A 24,743-nucleotide genomic window follows, 5' to 3' on the forward strand; every position below is an offset into this window, starting at 1 on the left:
AGGAGGGTTCAGTCTTGTATCCACTGGATATTTATATCAGATTTATACCTGGCAAATAGTCTTGCCTTCTCCCAAAGATTTCAGGAATCATTGTTTGCTGAGAATGCAAGCAGAGGATGCTAATTTCCCTCTGCACAAAATGGCAGAGTCTGTGAGAGGCTGTGAAACTGGTCTAAAATTTTGTAATGTAGATGCATTTCTAAATAAATCCCCTGAGAAAAAGTTCAGATAACTTCTTGTACTCTGTGTATCTTGGTGGTGCCATGAGGGATGATGAAGCAGTGCCAGTAATACAAAGGACCAGTGAAATTTCCTTCCTTCCTTCCTTTGTATATTTCAATGAAATTTTTACTTTATTCGTGGGTGTTTTGTATTCTTTTCTTCATGTTAGTTATCCACATGCAAGCAGTGCTTTAGGGCAAACACCAGGAGGTGCACATGTAACCATCTTCAGCTGTTTGAACCCTTGGTCTGGGTCAAAAATGATGCCTGCTGTCAGAAAAAGAAAGAAAGTAAGAGAAAGAGGGAGAAAGAAAGGAAGGAAGGAAGAACTTTTCTATAGTTTTTTGTGGGGTTTTCGGGCTCTGCGGCCATGTTCTAGAAGAGTTTATTCCTGATGTTTCGCCAGCATCTGTGGCTGGCATCTTCTCTGTTTCTCTGAAGATGCCAGCCACAGATGCTGGCAAAATGTCAGGAATAAACTCTTCCAGAACATGGCCACATAGCCTGAAAAATCCACCAAAAAATATGGCTGTTGTCCATGAAAGCCTTTGACTTCACAAAGAACCTTTCGGTCTATTTCCAGTTTACACAGGGCGACTTGATCATGGTTGGCAAATATAGATGTGTTCGAAAAAGATTGTGCCATTCAGTATATATGTAAAACAGTGCCACATGAACTGATGCTAGGTGGTAATAATGCCTAGGTAAAAGCTACCTCCATTCTTTTGGAAATGCTGGAGTTCAATGTCAAGCTTGAAACTTCACTTTGAAGCGAAGGCGATTGGAACTGTGTGTGTATATGTGAGAGAGAGAGTAGAAGAGAAAGTGTGTGATCTGTGCAGGCTTTAACAGAATATCACCTTTTCTTCCTTTACAGAAATCAGGCAATGCGGAAGAAGCTGATATTGTACTTCAAGAGAAGAAATCATGCCCGTAAGCAGTGGGTAAGTGACACCGCTGTTCACTTGGGTGGGCTTCCCTTTGAAGCAAAACAGCACCCAAAACCAGGGTAAATGGAATGATGTATTCCACCCTGGACAGAAATATGGCACTGGAAGGGGTTGAGCAATAAGAGGTAAGCTGCCGATGGAAAAAGGAATGCCAAGAAATGGAACACGTTGGAACCTGCACCAAACCTGCAGGCATTTGGTAGAGGAAAGCTGGCCCTTGACTAATCTGTAGAGCAGAACTTTCTGTGTCCTGCTCTCTTCATCCTCCACGTTCTAATGGTACTGAGCTTCCTCTGCTTCCAGCTTCTCCGCACCCTCTAGGATTCAATTTAGGTACAGTTGTCTGTAGCTCAAGGCATGTTTTTGTATCTTCTGTATTCATATACATCAGCAACCCAGGCAAAATCATGCCAGTGTGTCCAGTGCTTTGGCAAGGCACACATCTGGGGTCTGTTTCCTTCTCTGCCACTGGTTCCAAAGCTCTTTGAAAGTGATGTTGAAATCATCTCACTAAAGGGATAAAAGTTCAAAGCTTAGCTAATTAACGGAGCAGAGAAGACGCTGAATGCTAGAGCATTCTTTCTGCCAGATGAATACCCAGCGTTTCATGCGGCTGAACGAAACAGAAGCTAAAGCGACCAAACCCTCAGCTGGATTAATTGGGAGCTCAAACTTCAATCTCTTTTTGTTTCCCCTCCTGGCTAAGAATCAAAAGCAGCTGGCGCCAAGTGGTGCTTTGCTCTTGGCTGGATCATGATCTTGCTCAAGAAGCCTCTGAAGCCAACCAGGCTGTAGCCAAAAGGAAAGAGGGCAGTTTGTTTTGCGTGATGCAAAAGGAACCATCCTTCTTCCTGGAATAGGCATGACAATCTGCACCACCGGCAGAAAAAATACCGCCCAAGCTATATTGGTTACGGAGACTATCACTCAGGGGTAAAAAGTGGAACAATCGCAGCATTAAAACGTTATTGAGTGAAGATTTATCATATGACGTCAAGATCATCCTGTGGTAAGCGCACCTGGAGATTGCTATTATTGCGTGACTTTGCATTAACAATAAACTCCCGTCAATAAGAACCCAATATCACTTTAGATTTGGGAACGCGCACGTGCGGAAGCAAATAACGCTATGCTCCTGCTATTGTACAGAACACGACTAGGACGTCCTGCTCAAAAATGCATGCGCGTAACCATACAATAGCAATCCACTCGTGGAAAATAGAAGCTGTGGAGAACTAAACATATCCCTCTCGCATGTCTACAACCCGGTGTAGTATCGTAATTACGAAACTGTGCGGAATGGAAGAGCACAATTTTGAGATGCTCCTGCTTATTGCACAAGTGCGATAGTTGTGGAAATGACTCCAGTGTGATAATCTCCTACATGTCTGGGCAAGGCTGTCTTTCTCACCTGGACAAGATGGCTTTATCACCATTTATCACCAAAACAGCACCGTGAGACGATAGAAGCAGCGAGGGGAGAATAGTCTCTCGAGAACGTAGACCTCGAGACAAAACTGCAGCTGGGCTGGTGCCCAAAAAGTTTCAAACAGTCCTGAAAAGGAGGCCCTGGTAGAGAACGCTCCAGTAGTAAAGTCTGGATGTTGCAAAAGTAGTCTTGACAGGTGCCAAGAGCCCGAGCCCAACAGGAAATTGCTGTGGCCTTCCCACCACATGGATTTTACATGCTTTTCAGAAGCGTCATAGCTTTGGCACATGAGAGCAGAGTGATTCTAGGAGGCCATTCTCGTGGCGATGGCGGTGGTGATGAAGATGATGGGTATTTTATTTATTTCCTCCTTCCACCCGCCCACATACTAGGACTCAAGACCTAAGAGAAGTACGCCAAGGATTCTTTGAACTGTTCTCAGTTCTTCCTTTTCGTCCGTTCAGTTTTTTCCCCCCCGGGGCATGGAAACTTGTCAGTACGGAGTGCCAATGTTTTTTAATGCGGGCCGCCTTCCTGGGATCTGGACAATTGGCTCAGCCGCCACATGAATGCTTTTTGCTTTCTGAGTCATCTGTATGTCTCTCTCTTTCTCTCTGTGGGAAAGTTCCAGGTCTCATTTTACCGACTAGATGAACTTTATTTTGTAGTCTGCAAAAGGGATCTTGGAACGCCTTTGAGACTAAACGAAAGAAATTGGCAGCATGAGCTTTTGTAGACTTTCGTCCGAAATCCTTAGGGGGGGAGGAATGAATCAAGGGATGGCATGTTTGTATACAGCCTGCCACCACCACTCTCCTTCACCATCTCACTTTTTACTTGAGTTAGATTTATGTCCCTTTTTAAAAAATACATATATTTATCACTATATACATTCACATCAGGTTCTAGCTAGACAACCGTACTAATTTACATTCATTATTCTTTTTAAATTTAAAAATAACTAAAAAGACAACATGTATTAAACAAAATTTACACAAAGAACAAACAAAAACATATATATATCATATATGTATATTCATATTTTATATATGTATATGTGTGTGTGTGTGTGTGTGTGTGTGTGTGTGTGTGTGTGTGTGTCCATATAAACATAATAATAATAATGGCACTCTGCATGGTCATGTATATATAACCAGTTCAGACAATCGCTGACTTGAGCATCTTATTGATACTCTTATCCTTTAGATAATGACAATTCCCTTTTAGTCTTTTAAAACTCATACACATAGCTATTTTTTTATTTCAAATTAAGTTCAGATAAGTTACTATTTTTTAGCAGTAATTCTCAATTTTTTCCGTTGATCGATTCCTCAGTAGTTGTGTGAGTATTTCATTTTCCATATATTCTTGTAACTTCATATACCATTCCGATATAGCAGGGCTTTTCTCGTCTTTCCAGTGTTTCACGTAGATAGTTCTCGCTGCTATAATCATGTAGAATAACATTTTACCGTAATCCTTTTCCAGATTTTCATTTAACATTCCCAACAGGAATATTTTAGGTTTGTTTTCTATCTTGATTTGCAATATTTCTGTAATTGCGCTATGTATTTGCTTGCAATAGTTTCTTTTATACATAGCCGCCACTTGTGGTAAAATGTCCCCTTTTCCCTGTGTCCCTTTGGTTTTTCTCCAGTGAGCTCAGGACAGCATACATAGCTCCTTTCCACTTATCATGCAAACAATAGCCCTGTGAGGTAGGCAAGGAAAGTGTAAGAGCAACAAGCTGAGTGTCACCCACTGAACTTCATGATTCATTGGAAGCTAGCACATGGATCTTCCAGCACTTTAAACACTATACCACACTAGCTCTCATTGCAAGAGAGTAGCAAAAATGAATGGCTAAGCTTGTCTCCCAGGATTGACTATCTCTTTAGTTATCCCAAGCCCAGTTTCCAAACTCCTGTAATTTGACTCAGTGGATCAATTTATTAAAAGCTTTTTAATAATAATGTGAAGTCGAAGGCTTTCATGGCCGGCATCCATAGTTTTTTGTGGATTTTTCGGGCGATGTGGCCATGTCCTAGAAGAGTTTATTCCTGATGTTTCGCCAGCATCTGTGGCGGGCATCTTCAGAGAATGCTGGCATGGAAGAGAGTGGGTATATATGTATGCTGTGTGACCCCACTCTCTTCCATGCCAGCATTCTCTGAAGATGCCAGCCACAGATGCGGGCGAAACATCAGGAAGAAACTCTTCTAGAACATGGCCACATAACCCGAAAAACCCACAAAAAACCTATTTTTAATAATAGTCTAAAAAGTAGGGCTGCCACCCAGATAAAGGCATTTAAAATTATAAGAGTTTTAGGCTGTTAATCGATTATTATTTTTGTATATTGGTAAAAATATTTCTGAAGCCAGATCTACCTGTATTCTTTCATGGGAAAGTTTTGGTAATATGAGTTTGCCCCAAGAATGCATGTTGATTCTCAGCTGCTTTAGCCTGACTAGACATTTGAAACTGGGTGTGAAGGAACCACTTCTTGAGCTCTCTCTCTTTCTCTTTTACCTTTCTACCCTCCCAAACCTCACCGCCACTTCTTCAGGAACAGAAATTCTGCCAGCGCTATGACCAGCTGATGGAAGCCTGGGAAAAGAAAGTGGAGCGCATTGAAAACAATCCTCGACGCCGAGCCAAGGAGAGCAAAGTACGTGAATATTATGAGAAGCAGTTTCCAGAGATCCGGAAACAGAGGGAACTCCAGGAGCGCATGCAGAGGTTAGTGGAGGCATGTTTGGAGCAGGGGCAGCCGCAGTTGTGTTAGGTTGTTGTTGTGTGCGCCTTCACATCATTTCTGACTTATGGCAACCCTAAGGCAAACCAGCTGTAGGCTTTCTTAGTGTGTGACTTGCCTAGGGTCACCCAGTGGATTTCTGGGGCTGAGCAGGGAAATGAACCCTGGCATCCAGGGTTGTAGTCCAACACTCAGGCCATTACACCTCTCTGTCTCTAGTATTAGGTTAGTAGGAGTGTATTAAGACTTCAGATCTTTAGTGGCTGTATGTTAGTTCCTGAGGAAGGGAATGCATGGTGGTAAAAGGGATCCCCCCCTCCAGTTCCCCTTGCAGAGAAAACTGATCTAATCATGTGCAGTTGAAGGCTTTCATGGCCGGCACCCATAGATATTTGTGGGTTTTCGGGCTCTGTGGCCATGTTCTAGAAGAGTTTATTCCTGACGTTTTGCCAGCATCTGTGGCTGGCATCTTCAGAGAAACGTCAGGAATAAACTCTCCTAGAACTTGATCTAATCATCTTATTCTCCAGCTAAATCTTGCCCCCAATCCTTACGAAGGAGTCTATCTAAGTAATTCTGGTTCCCTGGATGAAGTGTGGTCCTGAATATGGTTGCCTCTCTTTATTTGTCTCTAATCAAAGTTTAAGAGCCAGTGGGTTGTAGCGGTTTGAATATTGGACAACAACTCTGAAGGCCAGGGTTTGAATCCCTGCATGGCCGTGGAAACCCAGTGGGCGACCCTGAGCACATCCTACCATCTCAGCCTCCGAGGAAGGCGAAGGCAAACCCTCTCTGACCAAATCTTGCCAAGAAAACCCCATGACCCTTTGGCTCTCAGTAAGTCAGAAACAACTTGAACACACAACAACAACGACAATCAAAGACTAAGAGAAGTCCAAAGGCTACCTACCGCATGTGGTCCATGTGGTAGGCAGCTATACCATTTGAGTGCCAATTCTGGTCCAGCTCTGCAACACCTTTTCAGGCGCCCACCAAGCTCCATATACAAAGGAGGAGGAGGTGAGGGTGAGAAGTATCTCAGCTTCAGCTTCTGACCAGCTTCCAGAAGAGCATAATTAAGTGGTTCTCAACCTCTGGTCCTTTTGGACTTCACCTCCCAGAAGGCCAATGATAAGAGGTTCTGGGAGCTAAAGTCCAAACTATCTGGAGGACCAAAGGTTGAGAACCACTGGCATAATTGCTTTGGCCTCCTCCTCTGTGCTCTACATCATTTTCTCTTCTGAGTATAATACATAAGAGGTTGCTAGGCTTGGAGGCGAAGGCAGAATAACAAGGAGGCATGTCCACATTTGGCACCATTTTTTGAAAGAGGACGATAGGTCCATCTTTCTTCACCTCATGCTGCTTTCTACCCCCAAATTTGGCATCGATGCCATAGCCACATCCTCAAGCGTCTTGACCAAGGACATTCTGGTCCATCTCCTTTAACCATAACACTTAATTACTTACTGGTTTAGAGCAGGAGCGGGGAGTGTTTGCTCGCCTCCTCCATGTTTTGGCCTTCATTTCTCAGAAGACTCAGTAGTAAGGGATTATATAATATAAATTATTTATGCAATAGACTCTAACCCCAAATCCAGACAGGTCAACCAACACAATCTAGACTGGTTCCCATGTATACTGATGTCTTCACCTGTTCAGCTTTTCCCTGCCCTCTAGTGGTATTGGTTGCAATATATGTTTCTCCAGATCAGTTGCTACACCTAAAAAATATTGTGACAATAACAACATCTCTATGTTGAAGTAGCCATAAATGTCATTCTGTAAAAATGGCTTTATTTGCATGGTAGCTCTCTGATTCTTTGTTTGCGCCACCAGGAAGGATGTGCTCCTTTTCACTGCATTTTGGTCATCCGCTCCCCCCTCCACCTTCCCAGTTCCTTGCCATCACTCTACCTTTCCCAGCGTTGACCTCGCCTTCTTTTACGTGGTGCTCGCTCGGTCTCACGCAAGCGGCTGCAGTAATTGTGAAAAGATGCAGTGCCAAGTGCAAAATGGAGCATAAATGTTTCAGCGCTTTCTCTGCCATTTCCCAGCAGGGTAGGACAGAGGGGCAGTGGCCTCTCCATGTCGGCGGCACGAAGTGAACACGAGGTGTCAGAAATTATTGATGGGCTCTCGGAACAAGAGGTGAGGCTGGGTCACGCCGTTTTTCTCCTCCCTTTGCTTTCTCTTCTCTTTTCTCTCCTGTCCTCTGGGGGGAAACCAGTGCAGCCACAACAGATCTTGGCGCTGGGACTTGCTGTTGATGCTGCTGCCAACTTGCATTAGCTTCAGCCCTAGCTGTGTTTAGCAAACACTGTCTTGTGTTGGGGAATGTGATGCCTTGATGGATTTGACAGAACCCTAAATGGGGACTTAGGGAAGTCTCTCTTTCTCTCTCCACCCCGCCATAGTTTCTCCTCCTTCCCCTTCCCTTCTTTGCTGTCTCCTGGGTCTTGTTAGCAAACACCATTCTGTTGGCTGCTGTGATGTTCACAAGGTGAGGCTTTCTATTGTCGCTGGTGAGGATTAACAGTGTTGTTTCAATGGAGGGGGGGGGGGTGTCTCTTGAACTGTTCATTTTCCAAGTGCCCCATCTTCTCAGATGAAGGCGTACTCATGAACCATGACTTTGACGTTTTTGGCATATAAAAAATCAGGTTTAGCTAGGGCATTGGCATTTGTGCCACCAGTATCTATGGTTGCAAGTACGCAAAGAGGCACTGCCATACCAAAGGGCTATCTAGCCTAGCTTCCCACAGTGGTGAAACAGATGACCCAGGAAGAGCCACAAGCAGCATGAGGGGAAAAGCCCTCTTTCGTTGCATGTCCTTAGCATCTCTGAGGCATGTTATCACTTCTGAATGTGGCATTTCCATTTCAACCTATCAAGTCGAATGGGAACAAACGAAGAGCCCTGATGGATCTGACGAGAGGTCCATCTAGTTTAGCATCACGTTTCCAAGAATGACCAAAGATATGCCTTTGGGAAGCTTGTAGGCAAGGTACAAAGGCCATATTTGTTCTCCATTGTTTATTGCACAAAGCATGGTAGTGTAAAGTACACTGTCTCTGAAAGCTTGGGAAATTTCCTTGTTTGGACTACAGTTTCTATAGTTCCAACAGTGGCCAGTGTAGTCCAAAATGGCCATTCTATATAGCATTCAGAGCTATTATCGGTTGACAGGACTCTCTTTCCCAAGAGATATCTCACACAGTTATATTTGTGCATCCTCAGGAAGAAGTTTAGAATACTGATAGGCTTCTGAGGCCCCACATTCTTAGTACAATCCCCAGGAGGACCCCTATAGCCTTCATTCTGAAACACAGAGGTCTAGATCTTTACAGTGTTGTGAAACTCAGAGTGTAACTATGGACCAAGCACATTTATTAAGCATAAACTGTCTCATAGAGCTGTTGCAAGAATAAAAGGGAGAATTATCAGTTAATGCTAGGTGGGTCGTCCCTGCCAGGAGCTTTCCTTGGCACTGAATTTAGTGCATTGCTGCTTAGTATACTTTCAGCTTCTCTCCAGCAACTTTTTCTCTTTTGAGAATTTGTACCAGGGGTGCACAGAAGATAGCTCAGAGTTTATTTGTAAGTTTCTGGATGTTTTGTTGTCATTTGGCAGCAATTTCTGTCCCCTGGTATTTAAGTGTCAACAGCAAGATGACACTTTCCTCTGCTCCAGAATGTTCAGATTAACCAGGAATTGATATTTGTATGAAAGGACTGCGAGCCCAGTTCAGTTTCAGTACACAAACCTAAATTCTGTGCTCAGCTTCTGCTCAGAGGCACCATGTTCTTTAATTCTGTGACAGTTTTGCTTGGCTATGGTTGCCGTGTCTCAGGACTAAATGCAAAGTGGATCCCACAAGTCTGCCCTTACCTAGTTGTGATAAGTCGGTCTTAATTCTCAAGCAGCTTTGAACATCCTTTTGGTGGTTTCAAATGAGACTGTTCCCTTCTGCTTCCCAATTCCAGAACCTAGAGAAACAGATGCGTCAGCTGGCTGTCATCCCGCCCATGTTGTACGATGCGGAGCAGCAGCGCATCAAGTTCATCAACATGAATGGCCTCATGGATGACCCCATGAAGGTCTACAAGGACCGGCAGGTGATGAACATGTGGAGTGAACAGGAGAAAGAGACTTTCCGCGAAAAGTGAGTTGAACTGAGATGGTTCCTCTGTTGTGATCATATCTGTTTTTCATAGGCCAAAGTGTGAAATTCATCAGTCCAAGGTGACCATATCTTGTGACCAGAAGAAGCTTGACCTTCGTCTAGGTGTGGCCAAGATGTAGCCCAGAAGGCCATTGCTGGGGCCCTCCATAATGTCACTTATGCTCCTGCACATTTTGTTTTTGTTTTTTGGTCAGCCTCATAATATTTATTCATATTACATGTCTCCTCCCCCTCCCAAGTAAAAACTGGAAACTGATGTCTGGCCATATCTGCTTGCAATTTTAAAATTCAATTTATTTTGTAACTTTTCATGATTTTTTGATGTGGCAGATACTGGGGCCAAGATGTGACCCCAAGGCATGTCAAAGCAAAATACTCTTGGCTAGTCCTGAATACTGGGGTGGATCGTCTTTGTCTCTGGAGCCAAATTTGATCATAGAGCAATTTGTCCGCAGACCGTATATGTCTGATCATGCTGTGAGAACTACTGGGAGATGCTTCCTATTCTACATTTTGTGTCTGCATGCATGAGCAGAAGAACAGATGGGGCAGAACAAAGAACGACATAATCCTACAGTGTCGTAAACTCCTTCCACTGGCTCCATCCACCACCACTTTGTAGCCATAGGTTGTTGTAGCCATAGCTGGTCCTCATGGCCTTTATTTGGAAAGTGGAACCAAGAGGGACAAGAAACAAAGGATTACAAAATGAGCTTGGCAAAGTGACTTTTCAAGGCTACAGATGGCACAGTCCCCCTTCCAAAATGTCCAGTTGCCGAACAGCATGAGATACGCTAGAAGTCCAAATACGCCTCTTTGCCAAGCTGTAGCCCTAAGCAGGGGCTTTGTTCTGGTCAGAAGATGAAGTTCTAAGAAATGAGGTTGGAACTGAGGGTACAAGAACCAAGGTTGCAAGGTTGAGGCAGACTGTGGATGCAGTCAGGAGAAAAAGGCTCAGGGGTCAGCCTTCACCATACCTGTTTAGACTGAAGACCTCTGAGGCTGGGGTTTTCAAGGTGTGCTATCATCAGATGACACATTTTACAGGTCTGATGATATCCTTGGTGGAGTAGAAGTTACAGTGCTAGAGCTTGACAGCTGGGGACTGTTGTTCGAGATGCACATCCCTTTCTGGCATCTTCCTAGGGCCAAATAGTGACTCCTTAAGAAGGATGGAGAGGGAGGTGTACTCAGTACAAAAACAGGCAGCCACTAGGCTAGGGGTGCTGATGGGCGTATAGACTAGCAGAAAGTGGTGATTGTTTCTTGATTTGCTTTAAAAAATAAAGATGAAGAAATCAACCAGAGACGACAGGCTAAAGAACATAAGGATTGTGAAGTCGAAGGCTTTCATGGCCGCCATCCATAGTTTTTTGTGGCTTTTTCAGGCTCTGTGGCCATGTTCTAGAAGAGTTTATTCCTGATGTTTCAGATATGCTAGCCACAGCTGCGGGCGAAACATCAGGAATAAACTCTTCTAGAACATGGCCACAGAGCCCGAAAAAGCCACAAAAAACAACATAAGGATTATCTCTTAATGCCATTAGTATAAAATAAGTAAAGTGCTAAAGCATATACTTGTGTGAAAAAAGCGTAATAATTGGTATTGTAAAATTTAAAAATATTAAAAACATTTTTAAAATGGCATTCTCACACCTTTTTTATTTTCTAGATTCATGCAGCATCCAAAGAATTTTGGCCTGATTGCTTCCTTTCTGGACAGGAAAGTAAGTTCTTTTCCCTTCTTTGGTTGCTTTTCATTTCCCGCGCTTGTCTTTTACGTGAAGAAAACTTCTCAGTTGTTTCAGACTGGATTGCTTCTTTGTGCAGCATGGGGTGGTTTTGCATGCGCTTTGCCAAGTCCAAAAGCATAGCTTAGCTCAGAGGCCAAGCTCGCCAACATAGTAACTAAGTGTGATTGTGTTTTGAACTAAGCCGGGATGGGCAGCATCCAGAGGCAAAGAAATGCAGATCACTTGTGGCTCGGGAGGACTGGCAAGAGAAGTAGTGGCTTTGGGACCATGGCTTTCAACTTCTGAAAAGTTTCCCACCAAGAATTGGATGGCAAGGGCTCTCATCTACTGTAGCAGAGAGCAGAAAAAGACAAAGGCTTGAACCATGTTGTGAGTCCCAACTCTAGAGAAGCCAATTGAATCAGTGGGTTTTATGTAAATGTTGATGCGCCATTCAATAATTGATTTAGTGGATCCATTCTTTTTAGAACTTCCAATGGGATTTAGCCAAGAGCTTATCACAACGTGACAGGATCTCAGAAGATATCATGCAGTCATTTCCCATACAGGTCAATGGAGCACCTTGGGCGCTAGAACATACCGCAGAAGTATCCTATAGGTTCATGTGATTTAAATAGACCTGACTTGGACAGGATAGGGATCTTAATCGGCTATTAAATCAGACGCCAAAACTGATCTGTCCCATTTCTTCCCCTCCTGCTCTTTCTGTCAAACGTGTCGTGTCTCAAAATACCACCATAGAGGTGATTCCTCACTCTCTCCGCAGCGTGCTAGAACTGGAGTGAGGCTGACAGCCCCCAAAAGTGGAGCGCTCAGCACATCAGTTTGGAGAATGAAGTGCGTTCCACCTTGCAAGCTTAATGGGTGGAAATAATGGCTCCTGACAGTTGTTTGACAGGTTGTATCTAGCGTTCTGCCCCTGATAAATGATAGGAGACTTCTCCTCTCGTTTTTTGTTGTTGTTGCTTTTAGTATTTGAAGTCATCTAGGGTCAGTCCTTCCATCTTGCCCTGTGCACTCCGCCCTCGTAAGGCTGGAAATAGTTCTCAGTGCCAGCATCCAGGGACGCAGTCCACTTAAGGATATATTTTTGGTGCCTCAATGCTTTACAAATTGTAATTTCTTGGGGCAGAGTTGCTTCTTCCCTTTTCGTTGGCCATTCATGGCTCCAAAAGAAGTCCTACCAAGTATAGGGGGTTGTAGAAGAAGACTTTCAGTACAGCATCCCAGCTAACCAGATGCCATTTAGCTCTGCGGATGCCAGCCAAGAAAGTGGCGGGTGGAAAGAGACAGAGAAAGGGGAGCATATATACAGAGACGAAACTGAAGCAAGGGAGTACCTGTTGAAGTGGTGGTAGATAGGACTGCTCAGAATCTGAATTGATTTTGGAGAGAATGGGATGTCATTGAAACCACCCAGCTGTAGGAGAAAATAGCTGTGAGGGTAGTATCACAGGTATCTTGCAGGTAGTCAGAGAAATCCCGGAGGCAAAAAGTTGGGCTTGGGGGTGTAATTGCATCTCAGATCATGCTAGCTTGACACTGGAAATTAAGAGCAATGTTCTTGCCAAAGAAATGATAGATAATGTTTGACCTATAGTCAAAAATGAGAGCGTTAGCACTCACCTTAAGGGACCAATATGTCGACTTTCAGTAGCAGATGGTTTCCATTTGCTATATGTTGGGACAGCAGGAAATACTGTATTTCCAATACTGAGCAGATCACACTTTGGTGATCTTACACCTGTTTTAATCCCCGTGTCATCGGAAATAACAGTGAAAACATTTTTGAAAAGTGGGGGACATGAAAGCACTAATAGTATTCGGTGCTGGCGTAATGCAGTGTCAAATAGGCTGTGGAAAAGGTCTCAGTGCAAAGCTCACCTTTGCGATGAATCTACAAGGTGGCCTTTGGAAAGCTGCTTCTCTTTCAGTCTCCATCCTCCATTTGCAGCATAGAAATAAGGATGCTAAATTATTTTATAGGTCTGTGGTAAGCAATTACTGAGATATTGTACATTAGGAACTTGGAGCATTGGAAAGCAACTGTATACCGTATAAACTCAACTATAGGTCGGCTTCATGTGTAAGTCGAAGGCAGATTTTGGGGCCAAAATTAGGGATTTTGATATGACCCATGGATAAGTCGAGGGTAAAACTTAGGAGCATGAAATAAAGGATTTAAAGGGAAAGGAAAATGATGCCAAAAAACTTACACAGAAAGACATAACTGTTTTTGCTCACACTAAAGGTTGGATGGATGAGAGAGTAGGGGGGGCGGTTAATGCTTATATTCTTGTCTTTCACAGAGGATAGTTCCTTTTTTATATATAAGAATTAAAGTACAGTACTTACATTGACCCATGGATAAGTCGACTTTGTTTTGGGGGGCCAATTTTTTGACTAAAATTTCTAGACTTATACATGAGTGTATACAGTAAATGCTGTGTTGCTGTTGTTGTTATTCCTTTTAATACCAACTTTTGGTGGTCCCATAATTTATTAGTTAAGGATTGAAATGGCGGCCCACACAAAAATAAGTTCCTCGTTTCTGCATGCTTGGGACTCAGTAACTATGTAGAATATACTATCCTGTAAGTTAACTCACACCTCTCAGAAACTTCTTTACCGCTGTAAATTACGGTAATGAAATGGCCAAAAGTCAGGTTGGCAATCAGCCTTGAAACTGGCCCTTAATGCCTTTATGTTGCATAGTGGATGGAGGTTTTATGTGCAGTGAGAACATTTCTGGATTTGAGAGGAAAGAAAAAAGTATGCAATTTCGCTCCCCAACCTTCTGGAAACTCCCGAGTATGACAAGCCATTGAATCGGGAACAAGAGCCGTTCTGTTAGGATCTGGGAGGTATTTGTCGCCTGCCCTAGTTACTGATGCATTGGGGGGCTTCCACCTCTGATCCCCTTTGGTTGCTGTTGTTAACAGTTTGCATTTCGCTGAAGTAGGGTCCCAGACATCCAATATTCTCTTCATTCTCAACCATGCTGCTTTCTTTTAGACGGTGGCCGATTGTGTCCTGTACTATTACTTGACCAAGAAGAATGAGAACTACAAGAACCTGGTGAGAAGGAATTACCGGAGACGTGGAAAGAATCAGGTAAGAAAAGATGAGGGTGATCATACGTAGAGTTTGCTGAAACTTCTGTTGTTTTGCCAGTCACTCTTTCAGTGGAAGCAGGGTATAGTTGTAGCCAGCAGTTGTGAATGCCAAGCCTTGAACGCACATGATGGGGGTTGTGTGTGTTTGCTTTGATTCTTTGGCTGCTTTGAGGTGTGTGATGGTACTGGATGGAGTCTTTAATATTCTGGTGCGCTCAGTTTTCATATTTTCCCGCAGTAGAGCAGGCAATGCCTAATAAAATCTTCAATGCCAAAGCTGAGTGAGATTTCTGGTGATGAGAAGATGGATGATGAAGGCTGTAGTTCAGTGGCAGACAGTTGCTTTGCACACAGAAATTCCTGGTTCTTTCTCCAGCAGCCCCATTTAAAATGTTCTCAGTGTAGTCGGAACAACTCTGCTTGAGACTTTGGGAGAGCTTTTGCTGGTTAGAATAGGGAATGCTGGATTTGGGGAAGAGACGTCACCCAATGGCTTTGCATGCCCACAATTTCAGCATACCCAAATAGCGATGGAGAAAACTTTCTGTTTGATACTTTAGGCCAGAGCTTGGAAGTAACGCATTACAAGTAATGCAGTTACCTCTAGCAAGTGGCATTGTTTCTTTACTAACAACAACATAACCAAGTTGCACCCCAGAAGTAACGTGATGGATGAGAATGAAGTTACAAAGCATACGTAACTAAGGGCCTGAACAGACAGGCCAAAATAAAGCTGCTTTGGATCACTTTGGAGGTATGTTGTTTAAATGACTCACACATCTTAAGGGTCCAGAAGCTGCACCAAAGCTGCGCTCTAGTCCTTAGGACTGGAGCGTGGCTTTGGCGTGGCTTCCAGCCTTTTAGGATCCATGCAGCATTTAAACAACACACCTCCAAAGTGACCCAAAGCAGCTTTATTTTGGCTTGTCTGTTCAGGCCTTAATTCAGATTAAACCTGAAGCAAATTGGGCCAATTTGTATTGACTTCTTGCTGTTGCTGCCATGTGCCTTCAGGCCATGGTGACCCAAAGGCCATGGAGTATTCTTGGTAGGTTTTGTTCAGAGTGGGTTTGTCATTGCCTTCCTCTGAGGCTGAGTGCATGTGACTTGCCCAGAGTCAGCCAGTGGGTTTCCATGGCCAAGAAGAGATTTGAACGGTAGTCACCAGAGTCCAGGTCCAGCACTCAAACCACTTACACCATGCCAATTCTATTGGATCAGATTGGTTTAATTCTGTTCCAGACCTGTAACATCACAGTCCAATGTAACTAGGACATAGCTAAGATCTGGATATGAAAATCACAGGAAAGCTGGCTCTCAAATGTACAGGAAAAAGACAAAACCCAGCTAGTGTGTTTCCATTATGAGGGTAGAAGGAAAACACCGAGGTGATGTGATACAGGAGGGCAGGAAAGAAGCTGGGCTTTCTTCGTTGGCAACGGTCTTGGGTAAGATCTTACTAACAGTCTTTGGTCACTGTGTTGTGGGGATGGATTGTGTGAGGCCACCGAAGCGATAAAGTCAATTATCTCACACACCTCTTTGTTTGCTAGATTTAGGTATGGGTTTGGGCAGTTGGTTGTTGTCATCTGGGTAGTGTTTCGCTTCTTATTTCCCAACTTTTTGTACCGTTGAATAGCCAAGCTTAACCATCTGTTTGCTTTTTCGTGTTGATTCAAATCATTATCTGTTTATCAGTGGGCCTGTGTTGTAGGTAGGAACGCTTCTTTTCTCCCACCCCAATTGTCCCAGTTGTTTTTGTTGTTAGATTCACTAGTTGTTAGCTTTGCTTTTTCAGAGTGAGTCATGTTAAAAAAACCATATCTCTCATTTGTGTGTGCGTGCATGCATGCACACATGCGTGCATGTATGGATGCGTGTGCAATTTGCATCTGCCAGCAAGCAGATTTATTTAATTCACAAAGCATATGTGCTATAATTGAATTCCACATTTGCCTCACATTGTGAAACAAAGCAAACACGGTAATTTTCTTGCCTATATGGTTGACCGAGTAAACCACTACATTTAATTTCTATTTAATATCTTCATTAAACTTAGATCTCATGTACAGTTATCCAGGGAGACCGTGCCAGAACAAAAGGAGCATGAATTGCTAGGATTAAGGTGTCAATAGCGTTTACATTTAAACAACAACAAACCAGAAAACCAAGAAACTTTGCAAATGTGTAGCAGCATCACCCCAGCTACCTGTGTGAAATTTGATGGGGTTCATACCCTCTTCAGGGTCTGCTGTGTATCCACAAATTATGCAGATGCATGAAGAAATAAGAAATTAAAGCCGTTTTGTTTGCCCAGTCGATATCAAGAGGTGAGGACTAGTAATTCAGGTTTCTGAATCTTTGTCCAGATCAGGTTGGATTAGGTTTGGATTCATTCAGTATGAGTTAGACTGAGATCTAAATGGCAGAACTGGCCTCCAGTGCGGAAAAGGGGATTTGCTCTAGAAGTTACTTTATTTGGGTAACTAGTAATGTTTTCTGGTTACATTGAGGATGGCGCAAGCTCCATCACATTGAGGATGGAGTCAGCTTATTTTCTGCTGCTCCAGAGACTAGAAAATGGAACAATGAATGCAAGCTACAGGAAAAGAGATTCCACCTCAACATCAGGACGAACTTCCTGACAGTAAGGGATGTTCGACGGTGAAACACACTTCCTTGGAGTGTAGTGGAGTCTCCCTCCTTAGAAGTCTTTAAACAAAGGCTGGATGGCCATCTGTTGGGGATGCTTTGAGTGAGAGTTCCTGCATGGCAGACTAGGGTTGAACTAGATGGCCCTTAGGGTCTCTTCCAGCTCTATGATTTTATGATTCTAAAATTTCAAGGGCGTTTTAAGCATTTTTGGAGGCACCGTGACAAGAGTTATTCAGGTTTTATGCTACCCACCCAGCATTGAGTAACGACATTGAATTACTTTTTGGACACCGTAACAAGTAATGGGAACAATTTACTTTTAAAAAGTAATTTTCCAAGTTGTCCTCTCATGAGCTGCTGCAGTTCAGAGTAGATGATAACTACATGTAAGTTGGACTCTGCCTCTGTGTGCTGCAGATTCCTGTGCTCCTTAAATGTTCGCCCTATCACCATCCAGTTGTCCAAACACTTCAACTCTCTTATCTCTATCCCTTTGAGAAGCAGTGGGTTTTGTTGGTTTACAACAGCCTTTCCCAGCCCAGTGCTCTCAAGATGGGTTGGAGTATTTCTACGGTCATTCCGCTTCTTACCATGTGGCCCATGGACCACATGCATCCCAAGAGACCCCTTTTCTGTGGGCCCTGGAGTCCTGGTAGATACATCCCAAGCCCTTCTGAATTTAATTTTCTTTTTTAAAATTCCTGTCTGACTTTTTGGCTCACTGGAAACCCACTGCAAGATACAACAGCTTTGCTCCCCCCCCCCCAGTCCTGAAAACTGTAAAGCGGGGATGAAACTGGAAAGGACACGACTGGGTATGGTCTGCTAGGGGTTTGGAGGGGAGAAATGTCCTCCAGCACCATCATGCACCCTATTGTTATTTCAACACACTTTCCGGTCAGGAAAGGCTGTCTTGGAGGGGGAGGGGGAATAATCAAATAAAGGAAGAATTCAAAGATACAGCCATGTTTGTCTGTAAAATCCGTATGTAGAGCGATCTTGTAGGACCTTTGGGACTAACTAAAGAAAGAAGTTGGCAGCGTGAGCTTTCATAGACTTCGGTCTACTTCCTCAGATGTATTCGGACCAAAAGCATCTGAGGAAGTAGACTCAGATAAAGGAGTTAGACAAGGAGGCATCTCCCATACAGTTGTCTTCCAGTGGGTCGGATCAGTCAGGGTTCCATCTGGCTCAGTTCTCTGGCTTGAAAAAATCTTTCCAAGATCTAAACCAAGGGGATTTTTTTTAGTCCAGCTATCTATGATCCTTTAAATCAGTGGTTCCCAACCTTCCTAATGCTGCGAGCCTTTAATACAGTTTCTCATGTTGTGGTGACCCCAACCATAAAATTATTGTCTCGGTTCCTAATACCATTGGAAATATGTGTTTTCCAATGGTCTTGTGAAAAGGTCATTCGACCCCCAGGTTGAGAACCGCTGCTTTAAATGGGGATGCCAAAGGTGCCTGAACCTGGTACTTTCTCTAAGCAACGTACACACTGAGCGATCACCTTTCCTATGGGGCAGTGCCCCTTGGCAGTGCCATTCTCTTGTGTTCTGCCATAGCTCCTGTTTGTTTCAGCGGGGCGTCTCCAGGAAAACCTCTTGAGAGGATTCCAGCCTATCTTCATTCAGTTGCTTATCTTTATGTAGGGGTAAAATACAACAACATCCCAAATCCACAAAACGTCAAGAATAAACTCTTCTAGAACATGACTACAGAGCCTGAAAAACCCACAAAAAACTATAAGCCCGTGACTCCAAAACTGTCATTTTTCTTTGCTTGATGAACAAGCCAGTGAAGCTTTGAAAGCTTGCATGATCTATTTTGTGCTTTTTAGCTGGGCCAATAAAAGTATCACTCTTTTGTGGATTTGTTCTACTTGCCGCTTGCCATCACAGCGACCCCTGAATATGTTTCTTGTATGTCGGGGTGTTACTGATCTTTTTTTCCGGCTCGCTCTGGGTAAGAATTTTTGTTCACTCGCTTTTAATAATAGCTGCCCAAAACAGATTTGGTTGAGAAGCAATACCATGTAAGGGAGTCGAGAGATCTGGACTTCATGTCACAGTGCCACTGCTAAGAACAGGACAGAAGGAAAGAGATGGAAGGGAGAAACGCCACTGCAAAGTTTGCAAAAAGCATGTTATTGAGACGGGAGAAGGAAAAATTTCACAGAAATTCACTGCCAGAAAAGACTTGAAACACATTTAAGGGGCGAAGAACGAACTTGCTGCAATTATAGAGTCTGCTTCATCCTATAAAGGAGCAAAGAATGTATTTAAAAGGGCTTTTAGTACCTCGTCCGGTCTGTTTATATCTGCGCATGTGGGTGCTGGTTTGAAAGCAGGTTCGGTTGTTTGGATTGTCATGGACAGAGAGGCGGGATATAAATAAAGTTTTATTATTATTTTATTATCTGTCTCCTCCTCCTCTCTTTCTGTGCTTATGTCGCTGTGGCAGGATCCCACCATGTCCCAAGACCAATGGCTTCTTTAATAACAACAGGCTGCTTTACAAAATGGAAAAGTACGCCTGGATGAACGTACGAAATGCAATCTAGGCATCCTTGCCATATAGGACATCTTTAGAAGAACCTGTCTTGGCCCTAAGGAACACACAAAACTTGGGAAAGCTCCTCATTCTGATACAGCTCCTAGAATCCCCCCTCCCCAACATCATGGCTATCCACCATGGAGGATTCTGGGAACTGTAGTCCAAAAAGACAACTTCTCCAAGCTGTGTGATCTCAGGTGAGGTTGGAACCAATGCTGTTTTGCTACCAAGGAGAGCTTATGCTCAGGCGAAAGAGCCTTCTCCAAAGAGGGAATGATGCAGTAACAACCGCGAGAGTCAATAATGGCAGCATGAGGTCCTTTGCTTACCCAGGCCAAGCATAAATGCTAGCGGGGTTGACAGCCTGTCAGTTTGTTCTTAAGAGTATTTATGAACAGAGCAGCACCTTCACGGCATTCCCATAGAAGTATATAACGCTGCAGCTTGCTTAATTTCCAGTGGACACAACCTCCATGTCCGACAGAGTTTCCAGTTACTTGCTGGTTTTCTAACATGCTGGTTTTAAACCACAGCTTTTTGTGCTTTGTACTCTGCATATGTCAGCAGCTAACTTGCCTTGGTGTGGTGGGTAAAACCCATCAGGAATACCCAGTGGCATCACTAGGGGGTGCGGGGGTGCGGTGTGCACCGGGTGACACCCTAGAATAGGGGTGACTCCTGGTGAAGCCCTCCTGCCGGTGCTACTGTATCCCAGTGTCCTCATGAGTAGACAAGGGTGGCAAAGCGAAGGAGGGCCACGCTTAACCCTTCTGCCTCCACATCGGCATGCTGACCTTCTCATGAGTAGACCGGAGCACTGGGGAGTGGAGGCTGGAGCATCACAGCCAAAGAGAGCTGGGCTTGGCCCTTCTGCCTTTGCTCAGTTCCCTGATCTACTCATGAGGAGGCTGGAGCAAAAGAGAGCCAAGCTCAGCCTGTCTACCTTCTCTGGTGCCCAGCCTCCTCGTGAGTAAGTAGGCTGGAGTGAAGGAGAGCTGTGTTTGACCCTCCTGCCTTTGCTCCGGTGCCCCAGTCTACTCACGAGGGCCAAGTGCACCCATTTGTCAGAAATATGGACAAGATCTAGAACTTCGGTCATTATAGGATTAATGCAGAGCTACTGAGATAGAAGTAGCCTTCCGCTGTCTGTATTATCTTACACAGCTGCTGAGCTTTCATAAGACCACCTTTCTTTTGTGACTGCCCCTCTCTCCTCTTAGCCTTTCTCCTTTTGTGCTACATTTTGTCTGACACTGTTTTGGTGTAACTTTTATTGTTTGGTACGTTCGCCATTTTGTGCTATTTTGCTTGCCGTTGTTGCACTTGTTCATTTTTTATCTTTTGCCTGCATTTGTTTTGAATATTTTTGTTATACTCATTGTTTGTTACTTTTCAACAGAAATCAATATGGGTTATTTATGGGGGGGTTGGTTTTTTGTTTTTGTTTTTGTTTTTTGCTTTTTCAGTCTTATTGTTTCAACGAGGGGATGGCAATTCTTTGAATAAACCCACCGGGGTTTATAGCTGGTAGGTATTTGGGGGCTGGGTGGGTTTAGTTCTTTACTCTGAGTCTATAGGAAGTGGCAGTCAGAGTTGGCAGCTGGACCCTCAATGAATTGCCAACCCCGAGTTGGACATGAAGTGAGCAAAATGCTCTCTGTGGTATCAGAGTTTATCACTGTGTCGCTTGAGGGTGGTCAGAGTTGAAGCGCTGGCCAAGGATTCCTGGCTTACAAAATGGTCCCTCTACAAAAAAGCCCTCCTTGCTGACCAGGAAGGTGGGCAGGCAGGCAGTCTAGTCGCTGTTTTCTTCTGCAAAGAAGCAAATACGGGGAGCAAAAGCAACCGCAAGAAAACACCCCACCAATGGCGTTAGATGCGCTTTGCGGCTGGAGCAAGTATGCAGTACATTTTGGCAGGAGGTTCTTTTTTACCCCGGAACAAAGTGTGTGTACAGCGCACCTGCGTCATACGCGGGCGCGCCTTACACGGCTTGAGCATATGCGCTCAAGCTGCAGGGCGCGCACGGGGCAGAAGGGGCGGCGCGTCCCATTCAATTGAATGGGTGCGTGCGCCCGTTGCGCCCCGCGCGCCGCCGTGCACGAGCCCCATTGTTTACAATGGGGCTTGAGCATAGGCGGAATTCGCCTTACGCAGAGGGATCCAGAACAGATCCCCGCGTAAGGCGAGGGCCCACTGTATATATATCTGTGCATTTCATTTCTGGCTGAGACGCTGGAGTTCAAAAATGCGAGAGTTGGCTGTTTTCTCATGGAAGACGTTTGGCGTTGTTTTTTTAAACCTGTGTGCTACCAGATCAGTGGTTCCCAAACTTTAGTCCTCCAGATGTTTTTGACTTCCTCTCCTAGAATTCCTGATTGTTGGCCAAGCTGACTAGGGTTTGTGGGAGCTGAAGTCCAAAACACCACGAGGACCAAAGTTTGGGAAACACTGTCTGAGAAAAATGCGCATGGCATTAGTGTTAGGATACGCCTAGTGCAACAGGGGAGCATTTTGTCTGGTCATATTTGCTGGGATTTCGACTGCATTCGCACTGGAGAAATAATCCGGTTTGACCCCATTTTAACAGCCATGACTCCATGCTATGGAATTCTGGGCCTGGTAGTTTGTTGCGGCGCCAGCAGCATTCACACTGGAGAAACAATCTGGTTTGACCCCACATTAACAGGGGAGCATTTTGTCAGGTCATATTTGCTGGGATTTTGGCTGCATTGGCACTGGAGAAACAATCCGATTTGACCCCACATTAACTGCTGTGAGTCCATGCTATGGAATTCTAGGCCTGGTAGTTTGCTGAGGCACCAGCAGCACCAGACCCGGAATTCCCTAGCATGGAGCCGCGGCAGTTAAAGTGGGGTCAACTCGGATTATTTCTTCAGTGCGGAGGCAGCCTCGATCCCCCTTTCAGATCCTAGGAATCTGGGCCAGGGAGGTGGCAGAAGTCGAAGCACAACTGTGCAATGGGGTTAAGCTTGGCATCCTTGGAGATTAATCACACACAGACTGTAGTCAGTCCTGAGAGCTCCTGGTGACGAGGGCTGTGGTTTTATAGCTCATGACTCATCGGCTCTATTGAGAGCGACCGTGTTATTCCAGTAGATTGCAAAATCATAACAGGAATGCCGTGGCTGGTTTACGGCTCAACTATGCAAATCGCCAGGAAGCCATTTGAGCCGGAGAGCGTAAGGCACGCTGAGCTGCGATGGCAGAGCTGTGAAAAGGCACCCAGGGCACCAGGAGGAGGTGATGGGGGACTTTGGTGGGGGGGACCAGGGAGGGGAGGGGAGCACTGGATGGAGAGGGCCCAAAAATGTGTTCTGCGGGAGCGTCAACTGGTCTGATCGTGCGGCCTTGCGTTGCAGATATTTGGCAGGAAATTTTCCACAAAGGCTCTGGGAAGTTCCCCATTGTCTGAGTGCCAAGTGGACATGCTTTTTTTAAACCCACTCCCTTCTTGGATCAGAGATATTAAGCTTTTGGAAAGGAGTCCGTGCCCGGATTTTGGGGCGCTGGGGTTTTAGCATCACATGGGTAGGAACTTCTCAGAGAGGAAGGAAGAAGGAAAATGTAAAAGGCAAGGTCTTCTCTCCCGCTCCAGCTCTTCAGCGGTTCCCTTTCCCCAAAACAACAACCTTTTAAGTGTGAGTTAAACAGGATATAAAAGCCACTCTTTGCGGGAGACGGGGAACGAAGGGAAATGCATGGGTTTTGGGAAAGTGTGCTCTGGGTACGCTTGGGGAAACAAGAACAGGTCCCGAGAAGAGGAGAGAGCTGGCAAGGCTGCGGATGATGGCCGAAAGTGTTGCAACGGCCTGCCCTCTGTTTATATGAGCAAGCGTGCTATTTTAAAGATAAGCTATCTGCTGGGTGGTGTTTCCCTGGTGATTGATGTGTGTGTGTGTGCGTCTGCGATTGCACAGACCCGAGGATACGGCAGTGTGTGTGTGCCCTGGTGGTTGTCTTTTGGGGGAAGTGCTGCGAGCGTATGCCAATCAGGATGCGGGTGGAAATGCGGGCAAAGGTGAGCAGCTGTTTATAATTAATATGCCGAGGGACAGAGTGATGCCAACAGCCTCCAGGCCCCCAGAGAAGCCAATCCTTAGTGCCATTCCATACTTTGTGTCTTCTAGCAACAGCCTGGAAGGGCCACATTTTCCAAATTGCTGCAAGATCGCCACCGGGAGCAGTGGGAAGCACAGAGCAGCACCTCTGGAAACGGGTTGTTATCTAGTAGCACCGTTGAGACAAACTGAAAGAAATTGGCAGCACGAGCTTTCGTAGACTTCAGTAAATGCATCGGAGGAAGTAGACTGAAGTCTGCGAAAGCTCATGCTGCCAACTTCTTTATTTCAGTTAGTCTCAAAGGTGCTAAATGATTTCTCTACGTACCGATTCTACAGACTAACACGGCTAGATCTTTGGGTTTTAATCTAGTTTTGTCAGGCTTTAAGGCTACCTCTGTTCCATGGGCACAGACCAGTTTGACCTTTGTGGCCACTCCTTCCCTCTCCGAAGTTGTTTTGAAGGATGATACAATATGATAGCCCTGTTTAAGTATTTGGAGGGCTGTCATCTTGAGGATGGGGCAAGCTTGTTTTCTGTTGCTCCAGAGAATAGGATACAGAGCAATGGATTCAAACTAGAGGAGAAGAGATTCCACCTCAACATTAGGAAGAACCTCCTGACAGTAAGAGCTGCTCGACAGTGGGACATGCTCCCTTGGAGTGTGATAGATCTCCTCCTTTGGAGGTTTTTAAATAGAGGTTGGATGGCAGGCGTGCTGTGATTGTGAGTTCCTGCATGGCAGGGGATTGGATGGCCCTTTTGGTCTCTTCCAACCCTATGATTCTATGAAGGAGAGGTTCCTCTGAGGTTTGATGGGATTCGGAGAAGTGTTCTTCGTAGGCTGAGTCACTCAGGAGGGGATCCAGGACAAAGGATCAACCAGGTCAAGTTTGCAGGGGAGGAGTGCTGCTATTGTTGTTGGGTGGGAGTGAAGGGCATGCGGCCTTTCAGCAGTTACTGTCTTCCCATCCCACCAGCTCCGGCAAACATGGCTAATGGTGAGGGCTGATGGGAGCTGTAGTCTGACAGC

At 44.8% G+C, this 24,743-nt stretch overlaps 1 protein-coding gene across 14 annotated transcripts in view; it reads left to right on the forward strand.

Annotated features, from left to right (window-relative positions):
- Positions 1 to 24,743, forward strand: part of LOC149281123 (nuclear receptor corepressor 2-like) — a 254,242-nt gene that overhangs the window by 140,810 nt on the left and 88,689 nt on the right. For 9 of the 14 annotated variants that reach the window (XM_089499622.1, XM_089499617.1, XM_089499624.1 and 6 more), the window contains 6 exons: positions 1,100 to 1,166; positions 5,171 to 5,343; positions 7,417 to 7,510; positions 9,347 to 9,525; positions 11,219 to 11,273; positions 14,316 to 14,414. In XM_089499622.1, coding sequence (XP_089355748.1) covers positions 1,100 to 1,166; positions 5,171 to 5,343; positions 7,417 to 7,510; positions 9,347 to 9,525; positions 11,219 to 11,273; positions 14,316 to 14,414 — 667 coding nt within the window. Of the gene's footprint in view, positions 1 to 1,099; positions 1,167 to 5,170; positions 5,344 to 7,416; positions 7,511 to 9,346; positions 9,526 to 11,218; positions 11,274 to 14,315; positions 14,415 to 22,756; positions 22,892 to 23,585; positions 23,670 to 24,743 lie in introns of those variants that run through there. The other 5 variants (XM_089499630.1, XM_089499631.1, XM_089499628.1 and 2 more) reach the window with 3 other exon arrangements.

The sequence above is a fragment of the Sceloporus occidentalis genome, unplaced genomic scaffold (assembly GCF_023333645.1).
Source record: "Sceloporus occidentalis isolate IW3139 unplaced genomic scaffold, rSceOcc1.0.p SCAF_138, whole genome shotgun sequence".
In the NCBI taxonomy this organism is placed as follows: domain Eukaryota; kingdom Metazoa; phylum Chordata; class Lepidosauria; order Squamata; family Phrynosomatidae; genus Sceloporus; species Sceloporus occidentalis.